At 30.9% G+C, this 15,889-nt stretch overlaps 1 protein-coding gene and 1 pseudogene across 7 annotated transcripts in view; one reads left to right on the plus strand and one right to left on the minus strand.

The window, feature by feature from the left end:
- Nucleotides 1-15,889, plus strand: part of ORC4 (origin recognition complex subunit 4) — a 71,158-nt gene that overhangs the window by 49,957 nt on the left and 5,312 nt on the right. For all 7 annotated transcript variants that reach the window (XM_016151153.2, XM_016151147.2, XM_016151152.2 and 4 more), the window contains 6 exons: nucleotides 294-369; nucleotides 824-909; nucleotides 3,466-3,514; nucleotides 5,375-5,526; nucleotides 7,733-7,906; nucleotides 13,130-13,216. In XM_016151153.2, the coding sequence (XP_016006639.1) occupies nucleotides 294-369; nucleotides 824-909; nucleotides 3,466-3,514; nucleotides 5,375-5,526; nucleotides 7,733-7,906; nucleotides 13,130-13,216 (624 nt within the window). The remainder of the gene's footprint in view (nucleotides 1-293; nucleotides 370-823; nucleotides 910-3,465; nucleotides 3,515-5,374; nucleotides 5,527-7,732; nucleotides 7,907-13,129; nucleotides 13,217-15,889) is intronic.
- Nucleotides 14,049-14,166, minus strand: LOC118614208 (annotated as a pseudogene).

Genomic DNA, 15,889 nt, shown 5'->3' on the forward strand with positions numbered 1-15,889 from the left:
TAGATGATTGAGAGATTTGGTGTCAGTCCTGGCCCTGCATCTTAAAAGCGAGACCCTAGATGCTCTAGTTAAACCTTTTATTTGTAAAGAGTCTTCAAATTTATTTGTTAATTTAAAGTGGCCCCCCAGAAAATATGGCAAAATATTAAAATGAAATCTAAAAAATATATTAAAAAATAAAATGACAGTCTGTATATACCTGTTTATATTCTTTTCCCATTATTCATAGTTTAAAAAATATGTTTGTTATCTTTATTATCAAATATTTTATAAACTTTTTAATGTTTTTTTAGTTAATAAACCATGCTTTGAAAGAACTGATGGAAATAAAAGAAGTGAGTGAAAATGTATTACAAGTTCACCTAAATGGTAAGTATTGCCACTATGCCAATGGAAATTATGTAAGCAATGTGAGCTTTTTACCTTATGAATCTAAATTTACTTATATATTTTAGAACTGGATTAATAATTTTTTTAAAAAAAAATAGATCCAGTGTTTAATAGTTTTTATTTTAGCATACCATGCACAATAATTTTTGAAAATAAAATAAATAAATGAAAAGGAAGGAAGCACTTAAGGACTTTTGGTTTTGTCTTCTCTGTTTAAAATAATACTAACCCTAAGTAAGATTCTTCTTTGAATCTACCAATGTCTTCATTGCTGAGTTTCAAAAAGGAAACAATATAAAGAATCAGACTTCGACTTTTCTCTCTCTACCTAAATTGAAAAAAAAATTAGAAAATTTTGACTGGAAAATAATCTGTATTGCGTCAAAGACATATCTCATTTTAATTAAATACTTTAAAATGGGCTTTATTTCAGGACTGCTGCAGATCAATGATAAAATTGCCCTGAAAGAAATCACAAGGCAGTTAAATCTAGAAAATGTAGTTGGAGATAAAGTTTTTGTAAGTATTATTTTCATTCTTTTATTAAATAAGCTTTAAAGTAAAGTCAGTATAGCATAGCTTTATGTTTTAGAAAGCTAGAGAGGGTTCAGAAATTGAAATATGCAAGATTCTTGTCATAAAAATGTATAATTACTAGGATGCATTTATTCATCAAATTTTTATTTAGATTTTTTTTTAAATAAGTTATACTAGCTATAAAATAACTTAAAAATCCAGGTTTGTGTAGATATCATGTGAGTTTGTTTCTTATAGCAAAAATATTTTGATTCGCTGTCCTTAGAGATAGGTTAATCTGTTCTTAAAAATACTACACTCTAATGGTCTCTTTCTAGTCTTCTGAGACTTCAGTAGCATTGGAATAGTGGAAAATGTGCTGAATTTGAAACTATAAAAGGTGGGTTTTGGTCCTGCCCTACAAGTAGTGATTACCTGGTTATCATGATTAATGAATACCTCCAAATTTCAGATTCTTCATCTGTTAAATGGGCGTTATCTTATACTTCACACACTTATTCTACAGATGAAAAGAAGCATTAAACATCATTTATGTTTTGAGAATAAATACTCAATGTAATATACATACTACACAGATGTCAGTTATATCTTACTATTAAAATTTTTCAGAAACTTACCCATACCTCATGAAATCTAGGACAGTGAACATCAGTAACTTAAAAGAAACTGATTTCAAATTTTTTTGGAAGTTTTAAAAACTCTTTACCTATCATTTGATTCATAGGGCTCAAGAGAAGAATGATTAACTTAATTTTCAGCTGGTTTAATTTTCATGATGAAATGACTAATCTTCATATTGCTTATGCAATGAATTGGGTTATACACCTTTCAAGTTCATTTTCTGTCACTGGTGATTATGCAGTGCTGTCACTCCAATCTCTAAACTGTGTACTCTCTAATGCAGTCACACAGCCACAGTTGTGTAAACCTCCTATCACTTAATAATTTCATTTTTTAATAATTACCTACAAAAAGTTGAGCTGACCATGTGTTACTCTTTCACTGTCTGCATGTCTTTGAAGTGTAAGTTCACAATGTCCCTTTCGTAAATCTAGTGTTCCACCTTCTATTAGAATTTAATGTTGAAGATAGTTGCCTACTTGGTCAAGGGCAGTTACTATTATGTAGGCTCAGTTTGGCTTTGGGTTTCTAATTGACGTAGATTGGTGTTTCCAACTTTCATAACTAGATCTGTCTTTTTAGATTCACGTGAAAGAATAAAAGGCATAGTTGGTTGTCATCAGAGCCATTACTATTGTTACTGTAATCATCACATATAATGATTATTAGTTTAACTTCTATATTACATAGATTAGGCATCTGAGGCTCAGAAAGTATAAATAGCTTGTCTAAAGTCACAAGATGACAAAAGCTGGACATAAAGAACCCAACACCTAACCCAGAGCCTTTCTGTTTTGATATACTTATGGCAAACTTGTATGTTCTTATATAGACATATATATATATATATATATATATATATATATATGTATATATATATAAATACATACTTACAATATGTACATATATATTTATATAAGTATATATTTAATGTCAGATACAATTGTCTTTTTAAAAAACACCCAAAAAACAAGCAGCCTTTGAATAACTTTGACCACTGATTTCCTAGTAGATTGTCTATGAGCCTTTATGTTATGGTAAAAATCTCTAGCCCTGTCTACCTTGGAATTAGTATTGACTTGAGAGTGTGCAATCATCACAAAGTATGTAGAAGCTCTTAAAAATTTATGCTGTTTTATATCAATTCTCTAGATTGGGAAACAAACAAGTGGGTTTCTTTTCTCCTTTACATCTCCCCAAATTTGAAGTTGGCTGTTTCTTAAAAATCCAAAGTAAAAATTTATGATATTAATGAAAAAATAATTTAATGGGGCATTTATCCACAAGCTGGAACATCTGGATAATGCATCTGCTACTCTGTTAATTTCCATCTAGAATATTTAAGTTGTATCCAAAATGTTTTGGCTGTGTTCCAAGTAAACATAGCCATATTTGATATGATAGATACAAAATCTATAACATGTTCTTGAATAGGGACTCACCATTATAGGATCTAATATTTGAGACAAATTTCTTATCTGTTCCTTTTGGATCTCATTTAAATTCATAGTCATTTTTTTTAGTGGTACAAATTAATTTGAGACTTGCAAAAACCTGATGTTTTTGAAAATACAGAGTGCGATGGATTTCTAGTTCTCTGACTCTATTTATAATATGGCAGCTTTCAAAAACTACCTGTAAATAAAATTAACAGTTTTATAGATTTGATCTTGAAAATATAAAATGCTGAGCATGACATATAATGTCACTTTTAATGCTATGCCATCTTTGCTTTTATATTTAGTTTAAATTTCAGATTGTAAACATAGAAATAGTCAGCTGAGAATCTAGCCAGTGACTATAATCTACTAGAATAAAATAGATACAGAGTATCTATATAACGTCTAAGAGTCAAATAGCTTTTTTATTCTTTATTTAACTAGACTACTAGTCATGATATCTGTCTTTGTTACACAGGGAAGCTTTGCTGAAAACCTTTCATTTATTCTGGAAGCTTTAAAAAAAGGTAAATAGTAGCATATTGAACAGTATCAACAGTATTTGTTTAGCTTTATTTTTCCCCTGATTATAAAGGTAATACATACTTTTACAAAAAAACTTATAAAGAAATATAAAAATGAATAAAATAATGATTACTGTAATTCTACCACTGTAATAGTGATTATCCCAACTAACTTTGGTTCCATATCTTTATTCACCTGCAGTATAAATCTTTACAAGAATAAAATCACTTTCCATATTATAAAATCTGCATCTTTTCACTTACGAACAATATGTTGTGAGCATTTTGCCATATCAGTAAATGTTAAACTGCATCATCATTTTTATGGTTCGCATATATTTTATATTGTAAATACAAATGCACTATAATTAAAAGTGTAAATTTTACTTTATTAACCACCAGTTATGTAATTTTATTTCTTATTTTGTATTTTTGGGAAGAAATGCTTAGATAATTATCCAGATATTTCCTGGAATAAATTTCAACGAGTAGATTTAAAAAGTACCACATTTAAAAGAATAAATATTACCAAACTACCTTAGAGATTCCAGTCAATATATTTAAGAGTACCTTTTTCTTAATTATTCTTAAGGAAATTATGAAGAATTAAGAATAAAAGTTCTTCATAGTTTCAAAAACAATTATTTTTTTATTTTTGCTTATTTAATAGAAAAAATTATATCAGTTTAATTTGCATAATTTTGGTAATGATGTTCATCATTTCCTATTTTTATTGGGCAATGATATTTCCTGGTTTACATTTTTCCTGTTGGCATTTTCCCTTATTTTGATATTTATTTTCTACTTATTTATGGGAATTCTTGCACTTCTCTTTCTCGTTTCTTAAATTTGGTTTGGATTTTCTGCTGAACAGAAGTTTGAAATTTTTTATGTAGTCCAAGTTTTTCTCTTTAGATTTTGAAGATTTTCACTTATGTTTTTATTTAACATACATATTTGTATTCATAATTTGTCTAAAATCTATTTTGGTATGGTGTAAAGTGGAGCTCTAACTTTGAATAAACCACTTTTCCCCATTGATATGTAATGCTGTATTTTAGCAGTCCTAAATATCTAATTACGTAGGCATGTTTCTCGACTTTTGAGTATCCCTGTGGTTTTTATGCCATTTAGGTTGGTGTATATGTTTGATTGTTGGAGTAAGCATCCTCTTATCAGATTTTTCTTTTCACTTGTTTATGTAAATACAGAGCCTTAAACTTTAATGCAATAGTGACTCTTTTGCTGAGGTAATTTCTGTTGTGATGAAAAAATGAATCCACAGTCATGTTGAACTTTTTCCTATTGAAATATTAAAATTGTGATTAGAAGAAGTTAAAGTGGTTTGGTTGAACCTCATAGTCTAACCATTGTTCATAAAAATTATTTCTATGGTCAGATATACTTTGCATTTCTACTAACTAAATAAGTCTCTTCTGAAGCAGTAGTTTTGAGTATAAATTAGTGTCTAAATTAGAGTATAAATTTGAGTATAAATTAAATCTTTATATTTAATCCCAAAGTGTTTTAGTTATATAGCTAAAAGATATTTGTCAATTTTCTGATAGAAAAACTGTGTGTACATAACTTAAAAAAAAATGGTCTGCACTTATTTAAATGATTTTCTTAATTTTTCAGTAGTAAACTACTAGCATCTAGTAATTAGATTTAAATACTTAAGACTTTCTTGCCCAGTGAATTTTTTTTGTTTTGAATAAATGTACATGCATTGGTAAATGTCCTACCCAAGGTAGGTTACCAATATATGTTTAAGTTTTAAGAACTGAAATGTAATAAATAATTTAGAAATTTAAGAAAGGTTGATATAATTGCTTGTTAACATAAAAACTTATTTTGTCTTAGGTGACCGAACTAGTAGTTGCCCAGTGATCTTCATATTAGATGAATTTGATCTTTTTGCTCATCATAAAAACCAAACACTCCTCTATAATCTTTTCGACATTTCTCAGTCTGCACAGACTCCAATAGCAGTTATTGGTCTTACATGTAGATTGGTAAGTCTTTTCTTTCCATTAAAAAATGAATTATAATATTTATAAAATTAAAGCTTTATTCTGACAAAGTTACTTATGTAGGTCATTATAGTAGGTGTTTTTTTCAAATGTGTTTCCTAGTGCCTGGTACATTTTTCCCATTTTTCAACTCAGATTAAGGAAAATAAGAAAACAGTTACCACACATGCTTACAAAACCAATACTCCCTACCCCTTTAGTGGAATCACTGAATAAAAAATGTGAAGTCAGATTATGCTAATAAATTTAATTTCTATATTAGCAGGTAAGGAGAAAGTTAAATAATCCTACTACCATTTTATAAAAATCACTAATAGTTTCTACTTTTGCATTTAAGACTTTTTCCATATTTTGAAAATGCTTGGAATCAACTCAAAATGATACTATTTCAACTCTGTATGTACATATCTCTGGAAATAAGGCCCATTTACTTATTCTCCTTTCCTACAGCTCTTTCTCTTTTTTAGAGAAATTAAACTCTTTACAGAGTCACCTTTCAACTGTCCTTTTAGTGCTGTTTTTTTATGGAATGGCTTTCTCTGTCTTCCTTACTCAGTGCCCCAGAGTTTATGACATATGCCTCCATAATAAGCCTCCCGTATAGGACATCTGGCTGATTAACTACATATCTTTGTTCTTCTTTGCCAAAAGCAACAGTTTATCATGGGTTAAGTGGCTACCTTTCTTGCTAAGAAATCTTCTCTTGGGTAGAAGTGTAAGTGTCAAATGTTACTGACCCAGTGAAGGACCAAACAAAAGGTCAGGCTCTTTTTTATTCCTTATATGTATAATTCTTCAGGTATGCAGTTTTTCTTGTCTATATACGTTCGTGTTTATGGGAAAGAGCAAAAGGACAGATGGAATAGTGACTTTGCCATCAAACAACCTCTTCCCTGTGGAAGTGATTTCTTTTTTAACTATTTTCTTTATCCCATACTGTCAACCTCTGTCATCAGTCATTACTGTTCACCACTGAAATATCTTTACTTCCATCTCTTTTCCATTCTTAAATTTAGGCTCTTAATTATTGCTCGCATAGAATGTTGTTTGCACTGCCTTTTAGCCGCTTACCTGTATTGGGTGATCTAGAACTAAACCTTAATAGAAAAGATATGTATAATGTTCCTATCTCCAGACATAACTTCTTCTCTTTTAGTTCTCTTATACTGGCACTTAATATTTTTTTAGGTAATAAAAGCTTTCCAGGTTTTTGCTCAATTTCTCCCTTTCAGCTCCAAACTATTAATATATCCTGTCTTCCTTCCCAAGCTAACCATGATCCTATTTCAGTCACTTTAATTATTTTCTTTATATAATCAGTTTTTTAACCTAGCTGTTGTATAAAAATATGTATTTAAAAATTTATATTTCTGGGCCTCACGATAACTTTTTTTAAAAATCTTTTTTATTTAGAAAATTGAGAGTTAACTTGATTTTTAATTTCTTAAGGAAAAATAGCACAAATACAAGTAGTTTCTTAAAATATCACCATAAAAAAGCCAAAAGGCAGAATAACTTATGTCATTCTGTGTGTTCCTGCCAGTTTCCTCTTCTACTATTTGTTCCTTCAGTCTAGTATGGCTTCAGCTTAAATTTGTAGGTAGTGTAGTGAACTCAACTTTTGTCCATTACACGTGTTGCTTCTTGAGTTTGTTACATAAAACAAGATGTTTAAATTTTCATGAATATAGTAAACCTTACCCCATTTTATTATTTTAATTTATATCTGAATTCTTCATAGAATATTCAGAATTCCTTTTTGAAACTCTTAATGTTACTGTGGCACTTAACTATTCAATAATAGTTATAATTTTTTAAGCAATTATTATAGGTCTTTGAATGTTAAAGATAAGCAGAGAATAACATGGTAGGTAAAAGACACGATATCATCAAGCCTACAAATGCTTAGAGGGGGATTGTTTACAATAGTGTACATAACAACATTTTTTAAAGGCTTGGTTTATTTCCGGGCCACACTCTTATTTCCGCTGCTTTGTAACCTTAAGGAGATTAAAGAAATAATTTGAGTTTTTAGAGGCTTGCATAAATTTTTTTATGTTTAATTATTGTATTATAGGGTAAGCATTACCAATTATAGGTGATAGTTCAAATACTTATACCTCTAACATTATTTTTTTTCTCTTAGCATGTATCTTATAGGAATTTCTTTCTTTCTTTTTTTTTTAAGGATATTTTGGAACTCTTAGAAAAAAGAGTGAAGTCACGATTTTCTCACCGGCAGATACACTTAATGAATTCATTTGGTTTTCCACAGTATCTTAAAATATTTAAAGAACAGTTATCTCTACCTGCAGAATTTCCAGACAAGCTTTTTGCCGAGAAGTGGAATGAGAATGTTCAGGTAACTTGGCACAAAAGCTATAAGGTTAAAGTAATTTTTGTGTCTTGTAATACCATTTGAAAGCAATTAAAACTTATAGATTTTTAAAATTTGTAAATTAGCACAAAGTTTCTGATGTTATTATAACATAAAACCGCATTAATACAAATTACATGCTTTTTATGTGTCTTCTTTTAAAAGACAGTTGAAATGTCATATTTTTTAAATTTTCCCAAAAAAAACTAATAAAACTTTTTGTTTTAGTTATATGATTTATATGTTATTTTGTTAGTGCCCTTGTATCATAAAAAAATTTATTTTCTTTAGTTTACAAGTTTAAAATATATTGCCCTAGTGTTTCATACCTACATACTCAATGTGAATTTTTTTTTTCCAGTTTTCATAAATAACTTTAGCTTTTATCTTATTGAGTCTAGTAAGAAGCAGTTCAAGTTACAACACTTCTGGTGATTTTACTTAGGTGAATCCCATATATAGTCCCTAGAGCCCTGTGGTTCATAGCTACAAACACACCTTCATGTGTTTTAAAGATTTCCTAAAGCTTGTGGACTCTGTAAATTTACTTACACTTAGGTCGAATAGCCTAACTTGTACAGGCCATTGTTGTACCAACTCAACATACTAGCCCCCTTTTATCTTATGCCAACAAGAAGTTTCAGTTGGCAGGGAGAAGGGGGAAAGAGAGAAAACATGATAGAAAAACAGTGTTGCCAAATAAATCCTGCATGGTAGAATCTTTCAAAAATATGGTTCCCAGGAAGGTGGAAAATAATTTTAAAAGTCCTTGGTTTTGAAAGAATTGTGAAAACTGTTCTGAAGTATTAAATACTAATGAGCGAAGATAATTAGATGTATGGATAGAGTTACACAGTCTGTATTCACTGGCTCTAAAAAAAAAAGATTGTTTTATGTTAAAGCAACATTTTACTTTTAAACATCAACACCAAATTAAAAGTGAGAATTTTGCATTTAAATGATTTTGCTCTTAAATGATTTGTTTTTTCCATCTTTGTTGAGGTATAACTGACAAATTCAAAATTATATATATTGATGGTGTGCAGCTTGACATTTTGATGTGCATATCATTGCGAAATACCATAATCAAGCTGTTTAACATATCTGTCATCCGACATAAGTATCATTTCTTTTAATGTGGTTAGAACACTTAAGATCTATCCTCTAAGCAAATTTCAGGTGTACAATACTGTATTGTTAACCATAGTCACATTGCTGTTAGAGCTCCAGAACTTAACTCATCTTATGTAACTGAAACGTCATTCTTGTTTTGATAGTAATATATAATCTGTTAATGTAAGCATTATTAATTCTGACATATTTCATTTTTTTAATTTAAAGTTGGGTGAATAAAATTTAATCTGGGCATAAGGATATGTGGTGAATGGTAGAAGTTTCCCTTAAATCCAAATTTGTTCTTTCTTCTTTTACTATAGAATATTTATTTGGTTTATAGCATCTCAGACCTTATATACATACTGAACTTGTTTTGTACATAAAGGGTTCAAATTTTATGTATTATTCTTTGTTTTACCTTTTTTACTTTGTTCTGATTAATTCCATATTATTTTTCCTAATATAACTATATAGAATTGTATATAAAATGACTTTTTTTTTTTTTAATTTAGATGTCATGTCATGATATAATTAGATGTGGGTTCTTACTTCCACCCTCCTCCTCAAATTAATCTTGCCTGGGACTCAGATATGTGTTAGTTCAGGCAAGTTTTCTCTGGTACTACATCTAATTATAAGATTCCATTTTTTAGGAACACTTTATAGTTGATGCTCCTACATTGTCTCTTTTGTTACCTTGGTCTGGAGTAGATCAGAGCTCTGGAGCTTTGTTTTATGAATCCACTTTTTAGTGCCTCATAGACTTTCACCTTCCACAGCTCTTGAACTTATTGTCTTGTTACAACTGTGTTTTTCTTTTCTGCTGTAGAGATTCAAATGCAGTCTTTCATAGCATTTAAATGCCTGCCGTGCTGTCCTAGAGCTTTTATTATTTATATCCTTGCTCACTTTCCAAAGTTAACTAAACAGCCCAGGTTGTACTGTGCCATCATCTATCTTTCTGTCCTTCCCTGGTATGTTGTATTCCGATCATCTCAGGGTGGTCATATAAAGGAAGTAGATGGTGAGGATTACTGGTGAAGCATAACTCTGAGTGATTCAGAAAATGGGTAACCATGTTAGTAGTAGAGTGGCTAACTCTTAGGTTTTCGATCCTTTTTAGCTGATTCACTGGATTTAGGAACAGGTAGTAGGAATGCATGTGAGCATCATTCTTTCATCTTTTTTGACAGTCTTGCAGGTTTTTTGTAAGGTAAAACTAGTATCACTGGAATTTATGTCTTAGTTCTAATATTTTCTTTCCCTTTCCTAATCATCATTTTCCCCCCTCCCTTTGGCATTCTGATAAATGAACTTCACTCGAAAAACATGTCAGCACCTTCACTCGAAAAACATGTCAGCACCATGGCCAGAGGCCCTGCTCTGTGGGTGGGGGTGGGGTGGGGCCTGCATTGAGGGAGCTATCCTGTCACTCAGTGCTGATTTCCAGTAAGTTGTTCTAATTCCAAGGTTAAACCAAAAGTAGTGGTATAGATAACAAGTCGTCTGTGGGTATTATCCACGAAATACCTTCAGGACAGTGTGAACTTGGACCTCTTGCCTAACTTGAATGTTTTAGCCCTAACCCAAATGGGTCAAATAAGCAAAATAAACACCATCTCAGCATAGGAGTATAGGGGAAATCCCTGTATAAAAGAACTTTTAAAAGGAAGACAGCTAATTCTCAAAGGAAATTTTCCCAAAGTACTATAGGTTCAGGAAGATTTACCTACTGTCTTAAACCTCCCCTGTTTAGTTAACAGAAGGTGAGAAAGTTTAGCAGCAATTGAGATTAGCAAGGACATATACTCCTGCCACGGAGTTATCCCTGGAGTAGCGTGAGTCCTGAAGTGCGAGTATAATCCTGTAACATTCTGCTTAGAGTCTACCTGTGAAGAGGGCATGAACAAACAAACCGCAGTCGGCACAGTAAGAACAACTGCGACTGCTACTCATGTTCCTCAGTAAAAAGGAATGGTGTCAGCTTCCTTGAACAATGGGGAGTTGTGCTTTATTTCTGAGAATTTCCCCTGTGTTCCTGTAGGTGATGTCAGTCAGTCTCTGTCGTATTTCCCTTATATCATTTCCTGACCCAACCAAATGGGAGCTTTTAATCCAGAGTAATAAGAAATTCAGTTATACTTCATACCTGAGATCTGATATCTTCAGTGACTATCATAATTAAATATAATAGGCATCCAATAAGTGGTTATTGATAGTAGCCTTATCCTCAAGTAGTTTGTAGTGTTTGAATCAAGGTAGAATTAAAAATATAATGAGTTCTTATCTTTTAATGGCTCATTTATAGGTCTTGTAGACATTTTCTTAATGTAGATTAAGTAGTTAAGGAAGGAAGGTGTTAGCTTTCAGAAAGAAGAGGAGTTGGATTCAGACCTCTGAAGACAGAGATAAACGGAAAGGCAGAGTGTAGAAGTAACCATTTGACATGTCATATTAAAAAAGCAAGTCTCTTTTTAAAATGAATTCTTGTGGAAAAAAATATTTCACAACATATTATCCCAGGTGATTTTCTTTAGTTTTCCTAAGTGCTCTGATTTTAACACATCACTTTATAAGTGACTTGATAAGAGTCACCAAATGGAGAAGCCAGGACTACAATTAATATCCAAAAGTTTTTTATTTGAAGTACTTTATTATTTTATGTTCATTTTGTGTACTTCCAAAAGGTATATAACCCTGTTTATGGTAAAAAGATATGTATAGCCTTTAAAATAGAAAAAGGAGACTAAAAACAATAGAAAAGGAATGGAGACTGTAACTAGGAAAATATATTTACTGAGTGCTTGAAACTTCATTAGACTAGAACTTATTTCTGAATATGGGTCTTCTGACAGTGGAGGAAGAAGAGATGTGCAGTTGTAGCTTTAGAAAATAAAATATAGAAATACTTAGTACTTAGTTTTCTGGGCTTTGGGGCTTTTTTTTTTTAAAGGAAAAATAATCTTTATTTCTTGCAGATGATTTTTTAAGAATTATGTTAATCTTCCTCAAGCTGTTCTTGGCTTGCCAACTTTGAATTTACTCTTCTTTCGTCTAAGCTTTTTTTTTTAATTGCCAACTGTACCTCACCTGTCATTATTCCTAATTCACTGCAGTCACTTAGCACTTTTGGATACTGCTTTTTCAAGGGGCCCTTTTGATCTTCAAATTTCCAAAGCCATTAGTTTCATCTCAAAATATATCTTTATTTAATTATACAAAATACATTGTTGATCACCACTTTGCTGTTGAAGTTTTCTTGGTTTCATTAGTCCCTTTTGTATTCTTTTCCACTTTTCAGTATCTTTCTCAATCTCTTTCTTTGCTTCATTTTTCCATTTACTTCTTAAAACTTGATAATCGAAGTTTCACTTCCTGACCGTATCTCACTTTTCACTCCTCCTATGACGTTCTGTATCCCATAGTATCATCTCCGATTTTTTTCTTTCCCCATTCAAACCCTTTCTCCTCCACCTCTCACCAGTTGATTCTCTGCCATACATGTGTTTTATAAATGACTTAATTCTCATCTTCACACCACTGTATTAATTCAGACCCTCTTTGACAATTGTAGTCGCCTCCAATCTGGCTTGCCTGCCTTTGTCTTTCCATATAATCCCTTTGCCAATAACTGAAATTTAGGACTACATGACTCCTTAACTTCTGTCATTATACCACAGTCTTCTTTCATTACTCATGCTATTCCCTCTAACTGGAATCTTTCTTCTTTATAACCTATTGACTCATACAGTTTAGCACTCTTTGTAATACTTTAACTTGTTTTCCCAAGTATAATAACTCATTCTCTGTTGTGCTTTTTGCTGCATTTGATCAGTATGGATTCCCTTTTTATACAATTTTGGGGTAGCAAAGATTATGCTTTATGTTTGCGTCTATTAAATTAACATAAGGATAAGAAGGAAATCAATAGACTGGATATTTGATTTTGATTTTTGTGTTCTACAAAAAAGACCAACACCTATTTAATAATAAATAGAATTAAAGAGGTACACCAGCTAGTGAGGCACAAGATTATATTTAGGATTTAAACTGCATTATTCCTTATTTCTGTTTTGATTTTTTTCTCTTTAGTGTCTCTCAGAAGATGTAAGTGTACGAGAAGTACTACAGAAGCATTTCAATATCAGCAAAAACCTGCGGTCATTACATATGCTATTGGTTTGTATTAGTTTTATTTTTAGCATTCATTTTATTTCACCAGGTGATTGTGTTTTGATGGGAATTGATTAAACCAGTAGGTAAATTTTGGGAAAATTAACATGTTTACTACATTGAGTCTTCCAGTTCCTGAATATGGTATATCTCTCCTTTCCTTTAGTTCTTCTTTGATTTTTTTCCTTATCATTTTATAATTTTTACTATACAGATCCCGTTTTTACATGTTTAAAGTGTATACATAAGTATTTAATTTTTTTTGGAACAGTTGTAAATTATATTTTATTTTTAATTTTTGTTTCAGCATGCTCATTGTTAGAATGTAGAAATGTGATTGATTTTTGTATGTCGACATTGTACTCTGCAATAGGGTTTTTTTCCTTTGCAATTTGATATATTTTATTTCTTTTTTTTTTTGTTTTATTGCCATGGCTAGAACTTCTCTCACTGTGTTGAATATGAGTGATGAGGATGCACATCATTTCCTTTTTTTCAGTTTTAGGGGGAACGTAATCTTTTACCATTAGGCATTATATAAGCTGTAGGTTTTTTTAACTACATGTTTGTTATAAAGTTAATTCTTATCTATATTTAACTTGTTGAGAGTTTATTATGAATGAGTGTTGGATTTTGTCAGATACTTAATCTGTATAAATGGATATAATCTGTGGTTTTCTGTGGTTTTTCTTTAGCCTTTTGATAATGTTAGATTATATTGCTCGATTTTTTTTTTTTTTTTTTTTTTTTTTTTTTTTGGTGAGGCAGTGCTTGGTTGACCTCACAGATCGCAAGGACTTTGTCAGCTTACAAACCCCCCCCCCCCCTTTTTTTTTAAGGCCTACAGCACCTGGTCTTCCTAGGTGGTCTCCCATCCAAGTACTAACCAGGCCCAACCCTGCTTAGCTTCAGAGATAAGACAGGATCGGGTTTGTTCAGGGTAGCGTAGAGTAGACATCGTTTGATTTTTTTTAATGTTGAACTAACTTTGCATACCTGAATAAATCTTAAGCTTAAACAGTATTACAGAAAGGGTACTTTATTGTTCTGAAAATTAAGTCTCTTCACTAATTTATTTGATTTTAGCCTAATATTTCTAGAACATCATCTATGGCAAATATTTTTCAAGGAAAAAATACTTTTTTGTTTCATGAATTCCTTCTTGGTCATTTTCATTCATAATGATAATGGGTATCATTTATTGAATAGCACATGAGCCAGGTAATACAGTTGCTTTACCAATACTATGTCTAACCTTTACTAAAATCCTATTTTTTATACTTTGTTGTTTTTATCCTTATTTTTGAAGAAACTGAGGTTTCTTGTTGTTACATAACTTGCCCCAGGTCACATAGCAAAGTAGATGGCAAACTCAACTCAAACCCAAGGCTCTCTGGAGTCAAGCTTGTGTTCTTGTTTACTATATGGTTCTGCTCTATTTATTTATAGATTCTCCTTCCCCATTTCTTTTTTTTTGCTGAGGAAATTTAGGAGTATTTTTTTCTCCATATATACTTTCTTGTTAGCAGTCTCCCTCCCATCTGTAAAAATTGTACTGCCATTTTCACTTGTCTTTATCTCTAAGGAATTTTGAGATTAAGAATTTTTGAGTTATTTATATACCAAAATTAGATTTTACTAACTTATATAGAAGATACACGCACACATATGTGCGTGTATATATATATATATATATATGTGTACACACACACACACAAACACACATCACATATACATATATACGTACACACACACTTCTCATTATTCTGGGAAAATCTCTACCATCAAAATGTCAACATGAACAACCATTATTTTTCCAGTTTTCTGTTACATTTTTAATTCAAAGTAATGGCTTTCTTTTTGTTTTGTGTTGTCTTGTTTAAGGAAAGTTTTGGAATTGGTAGAAATTATAAAAAGGAGGGAAAGACTTAACTGAGATTAAATATAGTTTGGATAATTTTCAATAAAATGTCAGGAGTTACACACATAGAAAAAACACCCTCATTGTATATCTAAAAGTAAATTCCAGGTTTATGAACCTAAATGTAAATACAGAAACAAAGCTTTTAAAAATTTAGGGGAAAAAAATAGAAATATTTGTAATTTTGAGATGGGGAAGAGTTATTAGAGAAGATATACAAATCATAAGCCATAAAAGAAAAGATGGATAAAGTTAATTACATTAAATTTTTAAATGTCTGGACAAAAGATACCTTAGAAAAAGTGAAGACTGATTGGAAGATGATATATGCAATGTACATAATCATCAACACTATCCATAATGTATAAAAAGTTTCTACATTACCCCAATCAACTTTAAAAAAAAAAAAAGCATCTATAATAATCAAGAAAGGAATGAGCTAAGAATTTGAACAAGCAATCCACCAATGTGGAATCCCGCATGACTTATATACAATGATGTTTAAGCTCTCCAGTAACCAGGGAAATGGTACAAAATATTTTTAACTTTACATTATTAAACACTACATTTTTATTTCTGGCAGTCTGGTGGTTCCAAGTTAATGTTTGATGGTATGGTGTCTGTGACTATTAAAATTTATTGCTGCTGATAGTATAAATATGTATAAGTACTTTGGAGAACAATTTGGCAATTTAGGTATCTAGAGACCTCAGATGTACAAGAAAACATGTACTGCATTGTTTATTGCAGCCTTATTT

The sequence above is a fragment of the Rousettus aegyptiacus genome, unplaced genomic scaffold, assembly GCF_014176215.1.
Source record: "Rousettus aegyptiacus isolate mRouAeg1 unplaced genomic scaffold, mRouAeg1.p scaffold_m13_p_2, whole genome shotgun sequence".
Classification (NCBI taxonomy): domain Eukaryota; kingdom Metazoa; phylum Chordata; class Mammalia; order Chiroptera; family Pteropodidae; genus Rousettus; species Rousettus aegyptiacus.